This window comes from Pelophylax lessonae (assembly GCF_965119305.1).
Source record: "Pelophylax lessonae genome assembly, chromosome: 1".
NCBI classification, from domain to species: Eukaryota; Metazoa; Chordata; class Amphibia; order Anura; family Ranidae; genus Pelophylax; species Pelophylax lessonae.
Window position 1 is genome coordinate 579,923,623 of NC_138768.1, and position 25,416 is coordinate 579,949,038.

The 25,416-nt window shown below is 41.3% G+C and overlaps 1 protein-coding gene across 1 annotated transcript in view; it reads right to left on the reverse strand.

Moving 5' to 3' along the window:
* LOC309548603 (uncharacterized protein) overlaps window positions 1–25,416 on the reverse strand; it is a gene marked incomplete at both ends in the record, with an annotated part of 46,542 nt that overhangs the window by 15,580 nt on the left and 5,546 nt on the right. The window contains 2 exons of the mRNA XM_082248576.1: window positions 4,845–4,922; window positions 5,985–6,041. Coding sequence (XP_082104702.1) covers window positions 4,845–4,922; window positions 5,985–6,041 — 135 coding nt within the window. The remainder of the gene's footprint in view (window positions 1–4,844; window positions 4,923–5,984; window positions 6,042–25,416) is intronic.

The following is a 25,416-nucleotide window of genomic DNA, read 5'->3' on the forward strand; positions in this document are numbered from 1 at the left end:
GAGCAATAGAAGGTAATTTTTTAGTTAAGATTAAGAATACATATTTGAATATTTTTTATTTTTACCAGAGTTTAGTGTCACTTTAACTAAATACCCCATGAAACCCTTGACCATGTTCCAAAACATAACATAAACCTTAAAGTGGTTGTTAAGGCACTTATATGACTTTCAATAATCCTCTGTGTTTTCTAAGCCTGTGTGCCTCTGTCTATGTGTTTTAAAAAAAAAATGCTGTGAATACCTTATTTCAGTGTGCTGCTTGGCGATCATGTGACTGGCTGGCTCTCTCCTCTCCCCGTCTAACAGCTGCAGGAAGCGGGGCTGAGATTCCCCTGCTGCCGTCACTTGGGAGGAGAAGAGGAGAGAGAGAGCCGGCCGGTCACATGATCGCAAAGCAGCACACTGAAATAAGGTATTCACAGCAGAGACAGAGGCACACAGGCTTAGAAAACAAAGAGGATTATATAACATATTAACAGTTATTTCAGCTGCAGCAGGAAGGGTGGGTGGGCTGTGACACAGGGCTGACAGGCAGGGAGGGGAGGAGGGAGGGAGGGAGAGGAGGACACAGGAGAGCAGACAGGAGAGCTGTGGATGATGGAGGCACATACACTGACCACGGTGTCAGGGCTCAGCAGCCATGATATACCATGGTCAGTTTACAGGGAGGGGGGGGGGTAGAAACTGCCAGGATCAGCCAGGTTTTTTAGGTGATAGAAGGGGCCAAATTACACAGCACAAGCACTGTGGTGTTTTATATGCTTTAACCACTTAACCCCCGGAGGATTTGGCTGCTCAAAGACCAGGCCCGCTGTACCCAAATGAAATTGATGTCCTTTTTTTCCCACAAACAGAGCTTTCTTTTGAGGGTATTTGATCACCTGTGCGGTTTTTATTTTTTGCGCAATAAACAAAAAAAAGAGCGACAATTTTGAAAAATAACAATATTTTTCACATTTTTTTATATGAAATTCTCAACAAAAATGAAAAAAAATTTAGGCCAATTTGTTTTCTGCTACATATTTTTGGTAAAAAAAAATCACACTAATCGTATTTTGATTGGTTTGCGCAAAAGTTATTGCGTTTACTAACTACGGGAAAGATTTATGTAATTTTTATTGTGTTTTTTTAACTAGTAATGGCGGCGATCTGCGATTTTTTTTGCGGGACTGCAACATTGTGAAGGACAGATCGGACCCCTGACTGACATTTTTGACACTTTTGGGGGTACCAGCGACATTACTACAGTAATCAGTGCTATAAATATGCACTGTTACTGTAAAAATGACACTGGCAGGGAAGGGGTTAACTTTATTGGTGATCAAGGGGTTAAGTGTGTCCGAGGTGCGTGATTCTAACTGTCAAGGGGCGTGGCTTGTTAGATCATAACAGATATATACGATCCTACATAGCAGGATCGCATAGCCTCTGTGATGATCTAAGGGAGAATGTCAGACGGCTGTGTTTACATCAGTCTTGCTCCCTCTCCTGAGGGAGATTGCGAGTGGCCGGCGGACATCAGAGCCGCCGGTCACACGCGTGGGCTAAGCAAGGAACGAGTGGGGGCGGGAGCGCGCCGACGTACGTCACTTTGCCTGTAGGGGGCTGACTGCCGCAGTATATAATTGTGCGGCAGTCGGCAAGTGGTTAAGGGAACAGGATCCATTTTTCTTTTCTTTTTTTAGGGTAACAAACGCTTTAACTTTTTGGATAATAGTAAATAAACACCATAATCTATGTTGCTGCTGCCAAAGGTATTGGCATGGACCCCAAAGGGATTTACTAGTTGAGATTTTGGGTCTCTTAAATGGAGCCTAAAGTCAAAAAACCTTTAGCCTGCAACTTTCTAATGCTGCTTCAATCTATAAAACAGCAGCTAGACCCAACACATAGGCATCGTTTGACTTTAGGTCCATTTTAAAATATTTCCCTTACTAAACTAGGGCTACTAAGACAACAATTGCCTGTAAAAGTACCTGCAAATGCATTCACCTTTCCTGCTTCCCATGCAACCACCACACCAAAATTGATCTCCAAAGTCTGCTGGCAAACTGTCACTATGAGTCCTGTAATGATGTTACAGTCAGCAGTAGGAACCAGTTAAGGGCTGTGGGGGGCCCAGGAGATTGACTCCCCCAGAAATGTCAATTTTTCAGTGGACTTCAGGACAATTTATAAAGATTGAAGTGATTTTCAGTGGCACGAGCAGCAGGAAAGGTGAGTATTTACAGTCTTCTTTTACAGATAAATCTTGCCTTTATTTCTTTTTAAAGGATAAGTTCACTTTTTCAAAATAAATAATGAATGCACATTTTTTTTGTAGGTAAACAAATGTGCATTTACTGTTTTTTTTTTTTTTGGATCCTGGAACGCTTTGCACCAGCGATCCTGACAACGTCAAACGTACGGCTAAACGTGTTGGGTGGTACCAGACATGACGTCACCGCGCTCTACGGCCGTTCCAGGTTGTTTTTGGATTTTATGACTACCGCTGCAGCGTGCACTATGATATGCTTGATTTTAACTTCAATTATATAAGTGCACTTGCTCTTTTTAAATAAATTTACATAAACAGTATTACGCTATGAGTCTTCTATACTTATATGCATGTATCCACTGAGAGTGACAGCCTAACCAGGAGAATGTGGGGACTTGCAGCATCCATGCGGGATTGTTTGGGATATATATCCCTGAGGCCTATTTGGCTTTTCCATAAAATTGGAGCCCAATTTGCTCTGGCAAGCAGCCATTCTCTTATTGGTGTTCATCCACAGATTATTCTTGGGAAGCTGGACTTCTTTTTTTTTCATGTTTTTATGGACTTCCTTCTCCTCATTTTTTAACCTTTGATAGTCACTTTTGGGACAATTTACTGTTTATTTTTCACCTTTCAGAATTTTTTTTGCAATTTTTTGCACCCATTCAACTTTAACAATGTTTGTCTGTACTTTGGACACACTAATTGTATTTTTAAACGTGTGGTATACAATTTTCAGGCAATTTATTTCACTATATGCGATTTGTTTTTTACTGTATGGTTTGGTTTGTTTATATATTTTTTTGACTAGCGCATCACTTCTTGTCTATTTATTGCTGTGGTTTTGGTCTACTCCACTCTACCTCACTGACACCTGCTGACTGTTTCCTGTTCCTTTTCTGGACTTTGCTGTAGATGGGTTAACCCTTTTGGGACTAAAGTCCCTGTAATCAGGGTTGGAGGCTCTTTCCCACCCAAAGTCTGTCTCCGAGTCTCCAAATTGCAGGTCCCAGAGGACTTACCAATCCTGAGAGCACTGTATGTCAGTCCTCTCTTCTCCAGACGGACTACCCAGTAACTCCTCACTCTGTAGAGGTGACAACACCTAAATACTCAAAATATCCCTTGGTCTTTCCCACAACCCAAATAGTGTGAAAATATATCTCCCATAAAGGACCCATTCCTGGCCCTGTCTGTGTGTGTGTGTATTTATATATACAGTATATATATATATATATATATATATATATATATATATATTTATACAATATTTTGCTGTGTGGAATTTACTCAAGTGTAGTGCTTGTCGTTGAGTCCAGTCCAGCCAGGGAAATACAGAGTCTGGATTTTTTGGCCCACTTTTATTGAAAAAAAAAAAAGTACAAAAGTAAATGCTTAAAACAAACCACAGTTTTGCCCTAGCAGGTGTTTTCAATATCACCACAAAAGAACATAAAATTATATGGCTTTCTGGTCATTCAGACTTTGTAGTTCCTGCTTCTATCTTCGTGCATACTCACCGTGCTGTCTCAGTCAGCTCTCTGACAAAATTGCCCACCTCGGACTGCACAGGCTCCTTCCTAATAACATATGTCTTTTAACACCACTCGGTCAAATCAAGTGGCCTTTCCTTCAGGCTAGTACAAACACTCTCCCTGTGTGCTTGCACACCCATATACTGCTCCATCATCTGTTTGTCTCCAGGGGAAAATGAGCCCTGATTTACAGTCAGCCTCCTGATTAAGAAGGCTGTGCACACTTGCACAGCCAGGCTGCTGGTCTTAAGTAAAATATAGACACAGGGTCAGAAGCTTCATCCCTCCCAAGACTCTTCAAAGCCTCCAGACTCCAGAACCCAATGCTGGATTTACCAATCCTAGGGAAAACTGAATAATCTCTGTTCACAAGGGACATTCTGGAGCCCTTCAACTGGACACAGCAGTGTTACAATATATACTGCATGTATACTGTATTTCTAACTAAACTAACACGTTTTTCGCTAGTCTATAGTTTTACCTGTCTCTGTGAAATTCTAGGCTGCATGAGTTGATTCCCAAATACGAGGTAATTTGATAGTACCTATTCCAAATACAAAATAAGAGAAATTGAATGTGTTAAAATCTTCAAAAGAAAATCTCTGGTTTCATACAGTTTTGGTGTTATCAAAAACCAACTTTCCGTTTCAGCCTGCAGCCAGCTACAATTGTCTAAAGAGCATTTAAAATTGTAAACGGCATTTCAATTTTTTATTTTTTTTTTAAGTAATGTTGTGTAAATGAGAACGTTACAAATTTCCAGTAGGTGCCATCCCAAATTGGCTGAAAGAGTGGAAATACACTTTAATTTTTGCCTTATTACATAGAGGATAATAGCAGATACAAACAAATTGCCATAATAAATGTTTTTTTGTTTTTTTTTACATTTGTAAATACCATTTTGATTTTAAAAAAAATGCTTTTAGTAGTAAGAATAGCTTTTAAAACATGCAAGTGGATTATCTGAGCCTCATTCTGGTATTCAATATAGTAAATAAATCAATACATTTGGTAAAATTTGCAATATGGTTACTGGTAGTTACTTTAATTACCTGGTATGGCTGTAGTCCTACCAGCTGAGATAACTGATTTTGCAAAAGTTGAGTTGGTGTCACCATAAACCGATTTATCTGCTTAAAAGATATGTGTTTTAATTTAACATGAACAAGATAAAACAGTTCAAGTGGCTCGGTACTCATCACTTGTTTGAATAGCCATCAGGATGTTCCTACAGAAACCTCAGGTACCTTCCATGGAATGCAAATGGTATTTGTTAGGAAGATTCAACCTGGCCCCTACTCTCTTTAGACTCATACAGGCTTTGAGTCAGTCAATGTGATGGGCAATCCTAATCATGAGATACTGGAAACAGGAGAAAAGGGCTGGCCTATTCCTGGTGGAATTCTGTATATACATTCTATATTTTGGGTTTTGGCACTCCTGGAGCTCTCTGGAAGGTAAATAAGGAGATATTTAGGCACCGCTATTTACAAGAGCTTACATATGGATGCCTCCTATGGTGGCCAGATAAGCTTTGATAAAGGAACATTTCTTTTTCAGATCAATCTTTTCTGATCAATAGTTAGAAGATATAATTGTAAGTTTTGGAAGTTTCAGTTGCATTTCTGTTTTCACCATGCAATCTCATAATATGATTAATAGAAATACAATCTAATAATGAACGAAGCTGCCTCAGTTCTGCCAAATCATTTTCCACCCTGGCCGATCAAACTCATTTTAATTGAATCTGATCTAAATTGAGTAAAAGGGCATGTTCACATGGGCAACCAGGGCTGGTAAAAGCAGGGGGTTGAGCCACGCTTTTCCAGCCCCCTGACCACCCACCTAAACAAGGATTTTCAGCTGCTCAGGGCAGGAGACATGCTGCGGCTGTGGCAAAACTTAACCCCTCATTGTGTTTGGAGGGCAATGCCAAGCACAACCTATTCAAATGAATGGGGCCATGCTGCAGCTGCAGTGGTGTAGTTTTTCAGCAAGGGTTACCAAACATCTGAAGGAGTCCTAAATAATCAGAAGGAATGTTTGGCCTAGTGGATTGTTAGCTTATTTGATCGTTTTGATGGAATAGCACATCAACTGGATAATACAATTAAAGAATGTATGCACACCATTATCTTGGAAGTGTTGAGTTCCAAGTTGGTTATTCTTTATATAAACAAAGTATGATTTACCTCAGAGTGCTGTGGAAGCCTCCCAAGAGGATTATACATCTGCATGAGAGGCAGCAACTGAAAAAAACATAAATGTTTACTGTAGATGTAAGGTGTTATATTTGCTGCATAATGTGTTTAGTCTAATATGCACCAATCCCCATAGAGTAATAGATGTTGGTAAGTGTGGGCGAAGTTGTCCGATATGACAAATGTGCAAGGGAATCTTTCTGAAAAATGTGGTTTTAAATGCAGGCCCTAGATCAGCAAGGGTAAGATTCTGCACGTTATCAAATTATCCCAAAACTGCTAAAGTATTAAACCCTTAGCTTTTTTTTAATTTAACACACTGAGCACAATAAAACATTCCCTATTAAACTATTTGGTAAAATTCTAACCCCAGAACTTGCTGTTTACAACTTTCAAACTCCAGCACTTGCAGTTTACAACTTTTATACCCCAGCACTGGCAGTTTACATCTTTCAAACCCCAGCACTTGCAGTTTACATCTTTCAAACTCCAGCACTTGCAGTTTACAACTTTCAAACCCCAGCACTTGCAGTTTACAACTTTTATACCCCAGCACTTGTAGTTTACATCTTTCAAATCCCAGCACTTGCAGTTTACATCTTTCAAACTCCAGCACTTGCAGTTTACAACTTTCAAACCCCAGCACTTGCAGTTTACAACTTTTATACCCCAGCACTTGTAGTTTACATCTTTCAAACCCCAGCACTTGCAGTTTACATCTTTCAAACTCCAGCACTTGCAGTTTACAACTTTCAAACCCCAGCACTTGCAGTTTACAACTTTTATACCCCAGCACTTGTAGTTTACAACTTTAATACCCCAGCACTGGCAGTTTACAACTTTCAAACCCCAGCACTTGCAGTTGATAACTTTCAAACCCCAGCACTTGCAGTTGATAACTTTCGAACCCCAGCACTTGCAGTTTACAACTTTTATACTCCAGCACTTGGAGTTTACTTTCAATTCTGCTAGCTACTACTCTTAGTGCTGCTTCCGCTGGAAAAAGTTAACAGTGGGCAGTGTAATCTCTAGCCATCTGTTAGCTTGGAGAAGGAGGAAAACAGGCAGGTGGGTGCCTTGCCATCTTAGGTTATGGGGCTGTGTGTTTATATTAATGTACACAGTGCAGGGAGACACAACCCTAGTCCCTGCATGCCAGGGTGGCTCAGTAGGATTCTGCAAGAGAAAAGAGCCACCCCAAAACAGGAAACCTGGGCAGCGGTCATGGCACCAGCTTAAAATGGAACACAGGCAAGGGCTTAAAGGTAAAGAAGCTGCATACTCAGTAAGAAATCAAATCAACTGCTAAAAGTGCTTACAAACTGAAAGTTTATTATGACTTTAATTGTATTAAAAATCACATTTTCATTTCAATCTGCCACTACTATGGATTTCTAAAACTATTTGTAAATTGACACTTTTCCTAGTACATGTAAACTCTTAATAAATGACATTCCTGTGTCATCAAACTAGCTGTGTATCAATATAACTGTGTATGAACTGCCCCCTTTTTTTTTAAACACTTTCCCCTTTTTTTCCATCCTTTGCCTTTTTACACTGCTGGTCCCATCAGTGGCTTGTCTACATGAATGCACTCTAAAAACTGCTACAATTCCTTTCTCAGGACATGGTTTCTGATGGTGACTGGAACAGGGATGTGCATTGTGTGTTGGCACTGCCATTTGTAATTTCCGAAAAATTTCCAAAGTATAAAAAAATATTCAGTTGTTAGTAACTCATATGCAAAATGGTTCATATAATAATTTAATATTCACATTTTAAATCCCAAAGTTTCTTACCTGAGTTAAAACATAGAGAACCCTGGTAAATGTTACCCTCTGCACTCATGCCCTCTAGTGGAAGAATGTTGTAACTGTAAGTATACCATATTCCTTGCAAACAAGCTTCTGTTATACGTTTTTTACAGTAGCTACAGAAAAATGGGTCATCCCTTAGCAGGTACTCTACATAATTGGAGATATACTTTTGAAGTAGGGTGCTCCTATGCTGTAACCTCAGATTTCCTGGGTAACTTCCTTGCTCTTGTATTTCTCTAAATGCATGCCATTTTAGTGACCTTGGAAGGATGAAAGAGGTTAAAAAACACTAGTAGAACCGATGTACGAGGTTAAAAGCATGTCCTAAAATAGACACCATAGAGCAGTTTCCATAGAGAGGTAAATGCATCATACTAGGAAATATAAAAACTTCCATGAAGGCTATAAATGAATGACAGATCCTCTTTAATTAGTCTTAGCCTTCAACTTAAGTCAAATACAGTAGATATAAATTACAAAAATCTGTTAAAATTACTGATCCAAGTTTTGCAAGCCTTAGGATGCATGCAGTAAGAACCCTATTACTCTACACACATTAGGTTCTTACACAAGTCAGCAATATAAGAATAATTTTTTGGCTTTTGTTTTAGTTTAACTTTAAACTGATTAGTAGAAAAGTTTTTACACCACATAATTAGAATTTTCGGTATCATCATTTTCTGCTCTTTCGGACAGGCTTTTGTTTTCAAGCTTAAATTTGATAGAAAACTTGGACATTTTCAGATAGATACTTTTTGAAAATGTTAGTTTTTCATTAAGCGTGTGAAAAATATTATAATGAAATAAAAAGTTACATATTCAGTTAAGACAATTCCTAATACTCTGATGACTAAAACAGGCTAATCTCTATTCCAGAGAGAAGGTGTAACAAAACCACTGTAGATGCAAAGAAAATGCCACGTAATGATGAATAGACTGCAGACATTAGTAAGGGTCTTAATTATGTGTAAAGCTGGATTCTTTGGTTACAATAGCATGTGAAGATATTTCATAGCTATTTTTGGATACATCTTGCGGTCTAAAAAGTAATTTTAAAGGTAAATTTCAGAAAAGGTTGATAAGTCGTTGTTGAGTAGAATATGGTATCAGTTAATATGAAACCAGCATCACAGTGAACTAAAGCTAGCAATCAGAATTCAGATCTGAAATATGTTTGGTTTTTGAGAGTGTAATTCACTTTATACACTGTGCTTCTTTAATAAGTAGGTTATTAAAATATAATTTTTCAATATATCAAAAATAAGCATTTTTCATTTGAAAAAAAAGCAAAGTATGTACCTGTGTGCTATAAAGAATTTAGAAAAAAAATACACATATATTAGTATCTATCTATCTATCTATCTATCTATCTATCTATCTATCTATCTATCTATCTATCTATCTATCTATCTATCTATCTATCTATCTATCTATCTATCTATCTATCTATCTATCTATCTATCTATCTATCTACACACAATTCCTATGCATATAGTTAATAAAACATGTTACTTACTGGAAATCCAGAACTGGTTTTGACTAAACAGTGCAGCAAAATTATTGTGATCATCATTCTGGTCCCTGTGTGAAAGCAATAACTGAACACTGCCATAGTCCTTACAAGCCACTGCAAAACACAATTACATACAGAATAATCTTTTTAGTAGTAGCCATTATTATTTGGAATTATTTAAAAACTTCTAAATTTTCTTTTCTGAAACCTCCTTTAAATAATAAACTGTTATTAACTAGCTTATATTGAGTAAGCAACGTTATGATAAGCTTACCTTTATGTGTTCTGTTTATTTAAGTGCTGTCTATGGATAACAGATTTTCTGATTGAGCAAAGTTATGAAAACCCTTAAAATTAATGATAATATATTGTTCAAAATACTGGCAGCCAATCAGGGTTTAGCAGTAAATATGATGTAATGTGGCTCCAAACTAGGCCAACATTTCATTAAGTTTCTTAATAGTCATGTTGATCGTTGTGTGTGTCTTTCAAATAAAAGGTCCTGTATAGCACAATGATGTCATTTAATTCCTTGGTACACAAGCTTATCTAACACCCTAATTTTTATATAATTACAGCAAAATCAGAGGAAACCACAAATAAGCAACTGCTAAAAGACTTCCAGAGAGCCATAAATTATTTCAGCATGGAATTGCAACTTTAAATTCTCTTTGTCCATTCTGCTGGAAGCTAAACAAATCCACCGCCGATCATCCAGCACAGAGTCAGAATGGCGGTCTACCTATGTAAACAAGGTAGATCACCATTCTGTCAGTAGGGAAGGCATGGATCCTTTGTTTCTGCAAAGCAGGAACATGGATCAATGCCTTCCCCTAGTAAAAGCACCTCCCACACAGTACCCTAAAACACAGGCTAGGAACAATTAACCCTTTGATCGCCCCATATGTTTAACCCCTTCCCAGCCAGTGTCATTAGTACAGTGACAGTGCATATTGTTAGCACTGATCACTGTATTAGTGTCACTGGTTCCCAAAAAGTGTCAGAAATGTCAGTTAGTGTCTGACTGTCTGCCGCAATTTCGCAGTCCCGCTAGAAGTCGCTGATTGCACCATTACTAATAAAAAATAAAAATATTTCATAATTTGTAGACGCTATAACTTTTGTGCTAACCAATCAATATACACTTATTGGGATTTAGCAGAATACATATTGGCCTAAATTGATGAAGAAGTTAGAATTTTTCAATTTTTTTTTTTATTGGATGTGTTTAATAGCAGAAAGTTTAAACATTTAAATATTTTTTTCCAAATTGTCAGTCTATTTTTGTTTATAGCGCAAAAAAAAAAAACTGCAGAGGTGATCAAATCCCATTAAACTTCTATTTGTGGGAAAAAAGGACATCAATTTTATTTGGGTACAGCATTGCATGACCACGCAATTGTCAGGTAAAGTAATGCAGTGCCGTATCTCAAACATGGCCTGGTCCTGAAGGTGGGTAAATCTTTCGGTGGGCAAGTGGTTATGTATACTGTGTGCCAGAAGTAAATCTGTATTGTACATGCACCATACCTACTAAGTCTACTAAGTACTAAGTCTGTGATACTGTGTTTGTGTGAAGTGGTCACCTTGCTGTGTGTTAGTAGGTGAACCTGTTTATTGCAATAGTGTTTATATGCAGCTCCTATTATTTTAGGAGCTCAGTAACCAGCATAGGCTGGAGCCAGGTTAGGCATCTGACGGCCACTTAAAGTGGATGTAAACCTGATTTGTGAAATTTGACCAGGGCACATATATCTGTAGTGTTTACTTAACTCTCTCAAAAAGCACTTCTGACAAGTTCTCCGATACTGGAGATAAAAGCAGCTGAAAATTTGTGTCAGGTGTGGGTGCTATAAATAGATTAGCATAGAGCTTGCCTATTCACAGCACAGCTCTGCAAGTATCTTCCTTCCTCTGCCTATGTGGAGGGGGGGGGGGTCTGTGCCTTTCCTCCAATCAGCTGTCACACAGTGTATGCCAAGACTCCACTCCCCCAGCTAAAACATGAAGAACAAATTGTAACATGATGTTCACTTTCTAAATAATATACAGTAGCAAGCTGAAGACAGCAAATATACAAATAAAACGTATGTATGGAGATTTGTTTAATCCCTGTGTATTATCTAAGGTTCTTCACTTCACTGGGTATATGTGAGGGTTCACATCCACTTTAAGCCTGGTACACACTGGGAGTTTTTTTTCCGTTCAGCCCAGTGGGTTCAAGGAAAAAAAAAACTGTCAGCTCTGATCTACCCCGCTGAGCTGTTGTGTTCTGACAGGGGGACGGCCCCCCCACCAGAACACTCTGATCAGCACTCTCAGCCATTGGCCGAGAGTGCTGATCCAGAGCTGGTCAGTTGCTGGTTTTCCAGCATGCTCCTCTAACAGAACTCGGCCAAACAACTGGCTACTGTCGGACAGGCTGCCATACACACAGGCCGAATGTCGGCCAATTTTTATTAAACCCGCCGATGTCGCCTGGCATTCAGCCCGTGCGTACGGGGCTTTAGGTAGTTAGAGGTTTGGTTGCATGGCAGACTGGAAGCTACTAGGGACTAAGATGCAGAGTGCATAGTTCCAGGGCCACATCTTGAGATTCTCCTCATCATCACTGAGAACTGACTGTTTTCAGGTCTTTAAAACCAAGACGGATGCTACATTGTGATCATACTCAGGAGCCCATGCAACAGAACTCAAATCACTGTATATTATTTGGTCTTTGTGAAGGTTATAGAGTCTACAAGCTATGGTTCCAATCATTGAAAATTGATATCACCTGATGTACTGATGCCTATCTCATTTCTTGAGAGACTAACAAATGACCCTTTTTTGGAAAGTAGACTGTCCTAAGTATTTAGTAAGAGGCATGGTGAGTCATTTTTTTCCCCACAATTTGTTGAATGAAGATTTTTTCTTTTTCACAAAATTGTCATATTAACAGGTTATTTCTCCCGTATGACATATGCATACTTGCAACAACACCCCAAAACACATTCTGCTACTCCTCCTGGGTATGACGATACCACAAGTGTGAGACTGCCTGACCACATAGAGAAGCTCAACATGCAGGGAGCACCGCCAGACATTCTAGGAGCATAAATTACACATTTAATTTCTTGACTACCTATTACACTTTTGAAGGCCCTGGAGCACCAGGACAATGGAAAGGCCCACAAAATGACCCTATTTTGGAAAGCAAACACCCCAATGTATATTCCATTAAGCGTAATGAGTCTTTTGAACATGTCAATTTTTTCCACAAGTTTTTCGAGAAAGAAAATGAAAACACATTTTTTACACATTTTTACGACACTGACCGGCGCTAATGAGGATCCACTGATAGGGTGACACTGATGACCACTCACTGATGGGCACTGATGTGCACTATTTGGCACGGATGAGCGATAATAGAGTGCTGTGCTGTAGTGGCACTTATGAGCACTATAGTGGTACTTATGAGCACTGTACTGCCACTGATGATCACTTTAGTGGCACTGATGAGCACTCACTGATGGCACTGTAGGGCACTTATAGCACTGTAGGTCACTGATGAGGAAATGATGGGCACTGTAGGGCACTGATAAGCATTCACTGATGGGCACTGTAGGGCATTGATGAGCATTGTAGTGGCACTGATAAGCACTGTAGTGGCAATGATGAGCACTGTAGTGGCACCGTAGGGCCCTGATGAGCACTGTAGTGGCACTAATGAGCAGTGTATTGGCACCGTGGGGCACTGATACCAGCACTGATGGACACTGCAGTGTGATGGCACTGTAGGAGCACTAATGGACACTGTAGGAGCAGTATTGGCACTGTAGGAGCACTGAATGCACTGTGATGGCACTGTAGGAGCAGTGATGGCACTGTAGGAGCACTGATGGCAATGTGATGGCACTGTAGGAGCAGTAATGGCACTTTGATGGTACTTTAGGAGCAGTGATGGAACTTTGATGGCACAGTAGGAGCACTGATGGCACTTTAGGAGCATTGATGGCACTATAGGAGCAGTGATGACACTTTGATGGCACTGTAGGAGCACTGGTGGCACTTTGATGGCACTGTAGGACCACTGATGGCACTTAAGGACCACTGATGGCACTTTGATGGCACTATAGGAGCAGTGATGGCACTTTGATGGCACTGTAGGAGCACTATGAGGCATATAGGATCGTACCAGCTTGCGCTGCTGCGGTGATTCTCTCTCCTCTGCTCACACTGATACAGCATGTGAGGAGAGGAGAGAAAAACACTGCAGCAGCGCAAGCTGAACTGGCCATGGAGCTGGTTTGCTGACAAGTAATTGCTCTGTCATTGGACGAAGCAATCACATGGTAAAGAGCCGCTGTGATTGGCCCTTTACCTCGATCCGTAATGCGTTGGGTCCCAAGGACCCAGCCATTATGGACAATTCCAGCTGCCTGCCCCAGGGGGCGCGCGAGAAGCGTGAGCACAGGAGGCTTTCATATCACAGCCTCCCAGAACTAGCCAGCCTCACTGTAGTCGTCATTTGGCTATAGTGCAATCGGCAAGTGGTAATCTTTTCTTATATAAAGTTGTATTATTTCCGTACTGGTGTACATCTATATACTTTTGGCTAATGTTATTTGCTGGTTGCAGTAATTCTTCTGTTACCAATTACTTTAATAAGATTACTGGTTAATTTCCCAGGAAGGGAATCCTCTCTGTACACAAAGGCAATGCCCTGGGTGGAGGCACTGCTAACTTTACTTTTAAACCCACTCTTCCATTTAGCGAAGGTTCTGGTTCTCTATTAATTCTCTATTTCTCTACAGGTTTATAGCAATATGTCTCGTTAGGGGAGAACCATTTCTCCTACTCCCCCACAAGTGGGCAACACATGCTGGGCGTGTACATCAGATACTGTAGGTCTGAAACTTTCTTAAACAATACGCCAGGTAGTGGAGGACATGCAAAGAAACTGCATGAGCAGAGCAGTAGTATTTTTTAAAAGCACAACAATAAAAGGCATAAAGGTAAACTGTGTTTAAAGACACTGGTGGGCCCAGGCTTAACACTTCATGAATGGGCTCCTATGCAGTCCATAAATCTACACTGGTTAGACCACTAAACAAATGCTTTGTACTGCACATTAAAACAAAGTGACTAGCATCCATCCTGATGACTGCATGTTTGTCTGGAGTCAGCTCTTCTAAACTGAAATCTTTGTCAGCCTCAGCAGTAACCTCCTTAACCCTAATAATACATTATTGCAGGGCTTTTTTTCAGCAGGAACGCGGGGGAACGCAGTTCCGGCACCTCCAGTACTGAATGTATGTAATGGCAAGGGGTGTGCTGTAGGGTCTACTGATGCTGGAGGATCTATTGTTGCTGTAGTGGATCTATTTTTCGAGGTGGTCTATTGTTGCTGGAAGGGATCTACTATTGTGGGAGGGATCTATTGTACCTAACTGCTGGAAAGTCTATTGATGCTGGCTTTTGGAAGATCTATTCTTGCTTGGGTTAGATTTTGTTGCAGGGAGTCAACAGTTGCTGGGGGAATCTATTGTTGCTGGGGGGGGGGGGGTATACTGCTGCTGGCTGAAGGGGGGGGGGTCTACTTTACTGCTTTTCTTGTTATCATTAACAAATTCCATACAAATTACTTATCACAGCAAAATTATACTTGGCTCTGTATTCCCTAAATGAGGTGGTACTTGGAGGTGGGTAGGGGGCGGAAACAAGGGATGGTGCTCGTAGGTGGGTAGGGGCGGAAACAAGGGATGATGCTCGGAGGTGGGTAGGGGGTGGAAACAAGGGATGGTGCTTGGAGGTGGGTAGGGGGCGGAAACAAGGGATGGTGCTCGGAGGTGGGTAGGGGGCGGAAACAAGGGATGGTGCTTGGAGGTGGGTAGGGGGCGGAAACAAGGGATGGTGCTCGGAGGTGGGTAGGGGGCAAGGACACGAAAAGACTCAGAATGGGGGAGTTCCACCACCTTTTCACTGAGAAAAAAAGCCCTGCATTACTGTATCTATGTTATGAACACATTTATACAGATCTCCTGTTTATTTGCCCCAAAATCTTCACTAATGGACCCCCACTTCCCCCCAGGCTCAATAGCAGCCATGAAGACTGCTATGGCTATAGTTACGCCACTGATACATTATTTGCCAGGTCAGTGTTACTTTACAACAGCAATACAGACACATCTTTAGTAGAGCAGGGATGGATTAAAACTTTTGGCAATGTTTTATTTGATGTATGTGCCTTTCTTTTCAGCACTTCCCATAGGCATCAAATGGTCAGAAAGTGAGGAAAAATATTTCCAGCAGGGTCACAGATGAATGCAAAAACCTAGTAGATGTTGTAATAGTTTGCCACACTATCCAAAACTAAAATACAAATTGTCTGGAGTTAGATTTTTAGTAAACACAGAGAACTGCTAGAAAATTTTAATCACAAGTGAGAAGACTTAAAAATATTGGGGGATGGAAGTACATTTAATTGAAGCATCAACACTTTGCGAATGAAGAGGGAAATCACAAATAAATACAAGTGTAGCGCACCCCCTAAGTAGAATGGAATCCCCCACCCTGCACAACCAGGCACACTGATTTTTTTACAGGCACACTTAAGTCAGTGTACAGTCCGGTGCTTCGTTTTTATGTTGAATTGAGGGTTAATACCTAGGATGGGGATTGAGAAATAATGGGATGCCCACCTGCCTTCAAACAACTTCAGAAACAACTTCTCCTAAATACAGTGTATAAAAATAAGGAGTATGGCGCCTCTCCTTGCTATGTCAGGGTGTCCTATGTAGAGCTGCCTTCAATTTAAGTGGTGAATCCTTAAATAAAGAGTGGAAATATGTATAGTGAGGCGCTGCTACTGGTTGATCACCGAAATAAATGAATAAATTAAGCTGTACTGAATGTTGCTATATGCATTCATACAAATATTGAATGAATGAATTTTAAAATAGATACATAAAACAAATAAAATAAATAAATGAAACTGTACTAAATGTTGCTGGATGCAATCATGCAAATATAAAATAGATTAATTAGTATTTTTAAAGTGATTGTGCAAATCTGTGCTGGATACCGGTGTATACAAAAATATTTAATATACCATCAAGAAGGTGGAAAAAAAAACAGTAAGTTGTATACTATGTTATATACATAAAATGTACAAAACATATAAGCATAAGCAATATTGACTAAAGATGCTGAATACAAGTGCAAAAAAACAAAAACAAATCACCCAATGCTGTTGCTACAAAGTGATATGCATGCTCAGTGTTTCTTCAAAAAAATATTATTGGAAGTGAACAAAATTAATCAATAATTAGTGTCTATAACTATTGTGCCAAATGATGTATTTTCTTTGTTTCCATGTTTGTGCAACAAACCGCTGATCAACCTCCTAGTAAACAGTGGCCACTCACCAGAAGCACTCAAGCCGCTAGGACCTATAGTGCCTGTAGTATTCCTCACCTATGAGAAGCAAATCCTCCTAGGGGTAGGCCAGGATCTCATGCAGTCCAATGGTGCGTATTTCTCAAAAACGTATAAAGAAGCCCTTCATTGTTCAATGTACTTTATTAAAAATTGATAAACACGGGTAAAGCAATACACTCACATTTTTTTGGTGCCTCCAATGGCACTATCTGTAGGCAAAAGTACTTAGGAATGAGGAAGCACCGCTCTGCAGATGGCATGCGTTCCAAGATGCGTTCCACCCCACTCGGACCTGCCGCAAACTGGAGTGATGTCACTCAGAAACCTCTATGCATTTCACCAGGAAGTGGCGTCATCAGGAAGTACATGACCTATGTACATCTAGCACACTTGATGGTGCTACACTAGCAGAAAAATGTATCAGGAATGTGTAATTTACATAGAAAAAAGCAAAATCATCCGTGATAAAGTGCATCTAGATACATGCTCCGGTCCCAGCTGAAGCCTGATAAGGAGAAACGCATCGGGGGAATAGCCACACCGTCACGCCACACCACGTGTTCTGCACTGCAGGGGGTCACGTTCGGTACACTTGGAACCATTGTTTATGCCCAGTTCCTTCCATTTGTCATGTAAGTGTGTTTCTTTTTTAATAAAGTATTTTTAAAGGGATAATGCACTATTGGCACTTTATATCTTTTGTTATGGGGAGCTACATTAGAGTACAGTATCGCCAGCCACATCGGTGAGTTGGATATGGTGGAGTGGAAACATTCAGCCCACGCATTGAAGCCGCCATTGGATTCCTTCTATCTGGTGCATCCGTATAAACAACAGTGGTTTATGCCTACCCTAGTCTACATACTTCTTGTAAGAAGTTTGCACTACCACCGAGGTGGCACCTCACTTCTATTCACCAATAAGGCTCACTGTTTAATGTTATCTGGTAAGAGGCTATTTCTTCTATTTCACCCTCACATATCAGTCTAAGATTAGCAAGATTGAAGATCCACTATTGATGGAAGCTTGATCTTTGGCTATTTGAGATTATCTGGATCAATTGGAGGACTTTATATATATATATATATTTTTTCAAGATTGTTATAAATTATATGTTTCTGCATAAAGAATTTTCACAAATGGTTTTTCACACTGTATGAAGATCACCATAATATTTGGGTCATCCCAGATGTCATATGTTTAATACTTATGATTGTGTTGAGCGCACTATACATTTTTTTTACATTTATTTTCCCAATTTCAGTGCTGCCGCATAGTTGTATGGTTAGTGCACCCTATTTTCTTTCACATCTAGGTATTACTGTCCAGTATTACTGTATAGGAGTTCACTTGTGAGTTATATATTTGCTTACTGCTATGGCAGCCTGGGTTTAAAAAGCTTCTCTTTTGATGATCTCCCAAGAGTTTTACATAATTATCCATAAATGTTATTATGTATTTTTTTCCTATAAAAAAAAAAAGTTTATTAAAATGATATGTATATTAGGAGCTGCGTCAGACATGGGGGGCCGGATTTAAAGAAACTGCAGCTTCAAACATCTATGACGTGTTTCAGTTTCGCCGCGTTCAAATCAATTAACTGGCGCTGCGGCGAATTGGCGAGTAAAACAGCAATAATGAATTCCGCCGTCAGCGGGATTCACTTACGATCGCGGCTTCGCCAATTCGCAAACTTATGTCTTCGTGCTTATAGCAGTTTCACATAGCGATGTGGGCTAGTGGATTAGTGCACACATCACATGTCTGTAATTCATCTCCCTCTGCTGTAGGTTCGAGGCTTACCATCTCCACCTACTTTTTTTATTTTCTTTTTTTGTTTATATTTCTAAAATGTAACGGATTACATCATATATATTGCTAAATAATGTTACACTCAGAAGCGCTTGCAAGCTTACACCATTTTAAGTGTTTTTTTGATCTTGTCTGTGTGTCGAATCGATCTTATGAAGGAAAGTACCAAAGGCAAGTGACCAAACCCCTACCCTACTTCAGGGCAAGATGAAACCTCACAATTTTACCATGGTCTTCTTCCCACATTCCATACAATGTTTAGTTCTTTAGCTATATGTGCTTTTTAGCCTTAACACACTCCTTTTTTTCCACCATACAGCTTTATTCTGCACAATAGCTAAGTGCTTTGCAACTTCACTGCAGTTAACAACGTCATGGGTTCAAATCACATCACTACACTTGGGATCTCTTTTCACTCTCATTTTTTTTAACAGTTTTTTTAAACTATCTTGAATTTGGGGGGGGGGGGGGGTCCTACCCAAATTTCAAGCACATCAATGGAAACAACACAATTTTGATTTTATGAGTGTGGTCCTAGTTTTATCGAGATGCAATTCTTTACATATTTACCATGGTTCTTACAATTTCTTGACCAATAAACATAGGTGTCTGATATTGGACTCTCTCCATATTTCAACAACACAGACCCTCATAGTCCAACACTACATTTGCCTCACACCTCAACACAACACTGTCACATCCCTACTCTACATTACAACCCCTCACATCACCAGTACAAGCAGCATGCAAAGTGCAAAACTCCGGCCTTGGCAGCTTAATGGGCCATACACTAACAATTTGTCTAGACTTTTTCCTGTAGACTTAACCAAACCATATAATATAAGCTCAAACCTCAACACTTTCAATTTGGATGCAATCAGGCAGGCCCTTGCACTACATAGAAAATGTCAATCTGAAGGATAAAGTCTTCTCTAAATCTTACAGTGTGGATGGCCCTTTTGTCTGTAGGCACCCACACAAAACAAAAAAACACATGTTCAATTCTAATGTATTTATTTATTTGAGAATGACAGCAGAAGGAGGGATGCAGCAAAAGAATATTGTCACTCTCCAGTCCGTGTGCCTTTACAGCGCCAGACCACGATCTTTGCTCCATGGCTACGGGATTCTGATGTCTTCCACAACTTCCGGCAGAGTTCAGAATCCATTCTGCACCTCTACCAGCTCATAGGGGACAGGCATGGCAAGGTTGCTGGTCAGCTTCCAAGCCACTTTCGAAGTTCCAGGGTGTTCATGTTGGTCATTGGCCATGTGCCTTACCAAATATCCACTGACCACAAAAGAAAATGAGTGGAGTCCATCAAGGTGGGTTTCTACCACCTACACCCGCAAGCAGTACCACTCCTGGAAAAACAAAACAAAGGATAAGACATTTCATAATGAAAATCACATCTTAATGCCTGTTTGCTTCATTCTGAACTTCATTTAATTTCGACATCACGAGTGAAATAACACATTTTATGCCAACTTACACAAACCAGAAATCATTAATGTAAACATTTGAATACACACCTGTGACGCCAGACAGCCCATCACCACAGGCTTCCCATGGTACGTGCCATGATTCCAAGATGTTGATGTTCTGGAAAATTACAACACCATAAGATACCAAGCAGCCGTTCATGTTATCAATAACTACACAGGTGGCATAGACACAAATAAACACCTGCCAGCTCTTCTCAGCCCTTTACACTATTCACAATACCAACATGTTTATGGTTAGAGGTGCATGTTTTTGTTTTGCTCAAGTAACACAATTTTACCAATGTTGACTACACTTTATCTACAATGGCAAGTGTCATTGGCAGATGATAATCACCCTCTGTCTCCCTGTGAGTGGCACCTCTGCTAACTAGCTAATTAATACACATGCCCTATCTTGACCGGTTACAGTACTTACATGTAAAGTGGCTAGCAACCAGGGTATTCCGGGTGGCCATACCGGCAGCGGTGCTCCGCCGCCTGGGGGCCGCCGGCTGACGGACCTCTGGCTCCCTCTCCTCCGTCAGCTCCCAAGAATCATCCCGGGCAACGCACATGTTGTGCAACACGCAGCACGCCAGGATGATCTTGGAAGCCTTTGTAGGAGAGTACAGGAGTTCACCCCCAGGCCGGGCCAAGCAGAGAAACCGGGACTTGAGAAGACCTATGGTCAACTCAATGATACTCCGGCTTCTCCGCAAGGCCCTGTTGTAATTCCTCTCTGCTGGGCCCTGGGGGTACCTGATTGGAGCCATCAGCCACGTCAGCTGCGGGTAACCAGCATCCCCTGAAAAATAAGAAAAATATACATTAGTTCTTCCTATCATGTGACTTTAGATGACTCCTCAAAATGGGAGACAATTAGGCATTTTACTAAACAACCTGCTCGTCTGTTTGCAAAAAATCATATGAAACATCTCAACTCTGTCTAACTGCCTAAATCACTAATACAAATGGGAAAAAGGACACACAAAGTGGTGGGTTTCTCTTGCAAGTTCCAACTTGGCCCCTATTTTGTTCCTATTACATTAGCCTAGGTCTTACTTCTGGAATATATCTGCAACTAGAGTGAGGAAACCAATATTGACTCACTTATGCAAAGTACTTTGGGGATATGGCAATACCATTGGAATCATTTGTAGGTTTTCTTTGGGTGGCTAGAGGACACCATTTACACATTGGTTAACCACCTTCATTGGACTCAAAGACAACTTTGCAAATCTTTCTTTTGTGAGCTGCTAAGCTGCTGATCTGGTTGTGTGTGAACAGCCTGACAACTCCTAACACATCCATTTTAGGTAGGCTTTGCTTAAATCAGGGTGTACACCGATGTAGCTTATTCCTATGTCTATGTAATCTTACAGTTTATGTTGTTAAGACAAAATACTTTACCAATAAGCCACCCTTTGGGCATTTGTCCACTTTCAAACACCTCGTACAGAGTACTTGTTCTTAACATACTGGAATCATGGCACGACCCTGGGTGACCAGTGTTGACACTCATGATGCGCTGTTTGGCGTCACACACTAATTGGACGTTCACGGAGTGGTACTGCTTGCGGTTCCGGTATTCACTTTCGTGGCTCCTTGGGGGCCTAATGGCTATGTGGGTGCCATCGATTGCCCCTAGGATTTGCGGCATGTGTGCCCGCCGGTAGAAACCCAACTTGACTTCATTCCACTCATTTTCATTCTGTGGCCAGTGGATAAAATTGGGCACTATATCCACTATGGCATTAATGACCAACATGAACACCCTTGAAACTGTGGGCTGGCTAATGCCCATGATACTTCCCGAAGTGGCTTGGAAGCTGCCACGCCCTAAAATATACAAAGTGGCCAGCAATCTGGCCATGCCGGGCACCGCATGGCCGCGCTGTGTGTCCGGGTCAATTTTCTCTGCTATGAGCTGGTAGAGGTGTAGAATAGTTCCTCGCTCGAGCCGGAACTTCCTCCTGACATCAGAATCCCGCAGCTTGTCCAAATAGATCCTTGGAGCAAAAATGCGTGGCTGGCGAGGTAAGGGCACACGGACTGGAGGTGCTGCTGCTGGAGGTGCTGCTGCTGCTGCTGCAGCTTCCCCACCTTCTGCTGCCTCCTGTGCCAGGGCCTCCTCAAACAAGGCACCGATAAATGCCAGCATTGCACCATCTAATGCGTCTGGGATATCGTCCTCCATTTTGAACGCGCAAATTCGCGAATGCGCAGATATATATAGAAACGGCCGCTAATTATCACACCTGTGAGCCAGCTATAAAAGGAGCACATGGCCAATATGGCTGCTGGATGTTATAGATCGATGTTTCTTATGTGCTAGCAAGACCCTGTGACCCACAACCTACATTATCTGGAGGTAAGACAATTGTATCTCTCTCTCCCAAAAAAAAGGAAGGAGAGAATTTGTACTTATCTTGGGTGTGCTTAAGTTGTCTATGGTGAATCCCCTCCAACCCACAATAGCTTGGGAACCCCTCAAGTGTCTTTTAATCATTGGCAGTTGGCCCCATGTGCATGTGGTTTGGACATGTGTTTTCTCATGTTTGTTAAAGGTGTGCAGTCTAGATTTGGCATCTAAACCTGCCCCCTTACCTTCCCAGCTTCCAAAGACACCATTTTTGCTTTCCTGATAACTGTAATTTATTATGTGCACGTATGTAGGTCATGCGATTTCTCATGTATGTTTAATGTTTGCAGCCTCCTTTTGCCTATAAAGGATTACACCACCCCCCCTCCACCAAGTCTGTTTGTGCCATTAGGTAAGTGTTTGGAGGGCCTTGTGTGATTTGTACCCATATGCGTTTTCTTATGTGTTTTTTTTTTCCATTTCTTTGCAGCCTCTTCTGCTCTTTGCCACCACCACCACCACCACCACTGTGTTTGTGCCATTAGGTAAGTGTTTGTAGGGCCTCGTGTGATTTGTACCCATATGCGTTTTCTTATGTGTTTTTTTTTTCCATTTCTTTGCAGCCTCTTCTGCTCTTTGCCACCACCACCACCACCACCACCACCACTGTGTTTGTGCCATTAGGTAAGTGTTTGGAGGGCCTTGTGTGATTTGTACCCATATGCGTTTTCTTATGTGTTTTTTTTTTCCATTTCTTTGCAACCTCTTCTGCTTTTTTTGCCACCACCACCGTGTTTGTGCCATTAGGTAAGTGTTTGGAGGGCCTCGTGTGATTTGTACCCATATGCGTTTTCTTATGTGTTTTTTTTTTCCTTTTCTTTGCAGCCTCTTCTGCTCTTTGCCCACTACTACCACCACCACCACCACCAAGTCTGTTTGTGCCATTAGGTAAGTGTGTTCTGTAACTGTTCACTAATTATACTGTATATGAAGAGCAATCTGCAAATCCTGTTTTTTCTGTTTTCTCTTTTGTCATTTCAGATTTAGGAGTTTGGGGCTCTTTGCTGCTGCTGGACAGCCAGATTCTCTGCCCACCTCGTGCTCCCATGGCCCCACCCACTGGAAGGATGAGAAGGGGCAGGGTGGCCAGGGTGGCCAGGGTGGCCAGGGGGGGCAGGGGGGGCAGGGGGGGCAGGGTGGGCAGATCGTCTGGCTCTGGTGTGAGGGAGGCTCCAGCTGTATCCATGAGGGAGTCCACCATCCCCATCCCGGAGGAGGAAGCCGGGGGAGGTGGTAACACACCAAGTGGACAAGCTGGCTCTTCTGACAGTAGTCCTGGAGCGGGTCCGTCCACCAGAGTCAGCTTGTCCACATTATCCCGGCTTCCCCGTTTCAACCACAATCAGTGCTGTGCCCTGGTCCACGCCTATATGGCCAGATATCAGGCGATACATGGGACCAGGGCCGCGTCTTACTCAGTAACAGAGAAGAACAGATTGTGGGATGAAATCCGGGATGCTGTAAATGCACTGGGTGAAGCACCTCGCCACCGTAACAGTGTGCGGAAGAAGGTCAACGACATCTGTGGGTCCGTTCGGAAGAAGCTAATTGCATGGGCTGCGGAGGGTCTTTATGACCGACAAGGTCGGCTGGATGAACGTGCACGAAGTTCTCTCTGGGATTATCAATTACCTTTCTTGAACATCATAGGACCTGATACCATCTTTACCAGAGAGGACTTAGATTCGGATGCTTTGCACCGAGGTAGGATATTATCTTGGATGTCAATTGTGTGAGTTGTTTGGAAAAGATTAACTACTATCCTATGTGTGACATTAATAGAATGTGATACTTGCCCTTCCAATTGTCCTTTTTTTGTTTTCCCCAACCTGCAATTTGTTCATCTGTAGCACGGATCTCAGCCCCTCCACAGCCCATGCAGCTTGGCGAACCAGACGGACTCACAGGTGTTGACATCAGTGCTGACCCTCCTCCTGGTAGGTCCAATATCATACTGTGCCAAACAATGTAGATGTTTTTTGTTTTCCAAGATAGCTCATATTGCTATGTCCTTTACAGAAGATCCGCAGCAGGGAACACACCCAGTGCAGCTAGGCCTGGAGGAAGGTGTTGGTATGTCTAGTCAAATAATGTTTTTTGGAATCTTATTAACCCCATTAACACACATGTTTTTTCTTATGAAAGAGTGTTGCCTTTTAGATGTTTACCCTGCAAAACACAGTTGACAGCATTAATGGGTGCCGTCATTAGTAGGCAGACCAAGCCTTCTTAACCTTTGGGAGGGTTTAGCAAGTGTCCTATGAGCCCAGGAAAGCACTTTTGAATGTTTGGCCTCAATGCTTCATTCATGAAGCTAGGAGGGCAATCTGGCCATAATCATTACTGACTAAGGTTATGTACTAAACATGTTTTTTTTTTTTTGTTTTTAAAAGAACATCAGGCCCCTCTTGACGTTGCAGCTGGAGTTGGATCAGGAGCTGGCGACGATTCTGCATCCAGTGCTGTGGTATGTGATATAAGGGAACAAGGTGCACATGTAACATTTCAATGGTAGCATTGATTTTGGACTAGATGTGGCTTACATTGTGTGTGTTAAATTAGTGCTATGACATTCTGACGATGCACCAGCACAACAAGAGTTCTATCTTGAACATCAGGGAATTATGTTATAATTTGGTGTGCCACTAATGTTCCAAAAACATCCAGGATCTTTAAAGTCCGGCCCGTCTTTGATTTTCCAGGTCCAAATTCATGGGTATCGTTTGGTTGGGTTGTCCTCTAGCCGATTGATGGCAAGATTTTAGACAACATACGTAGATGTATAAAGTCATTGGTGTAGTAACAGATTTACCAAAAGCATAAACAACCTACCACACCAGGGTTAATTGGGAACACCTTCATGTTGAATCTTTTTTGCCTTTGTCATATTAGTCCTACCAATATAATATGTACCCATTATCAGAAGTGTTGCTAGCTTGGATAATCTTACAA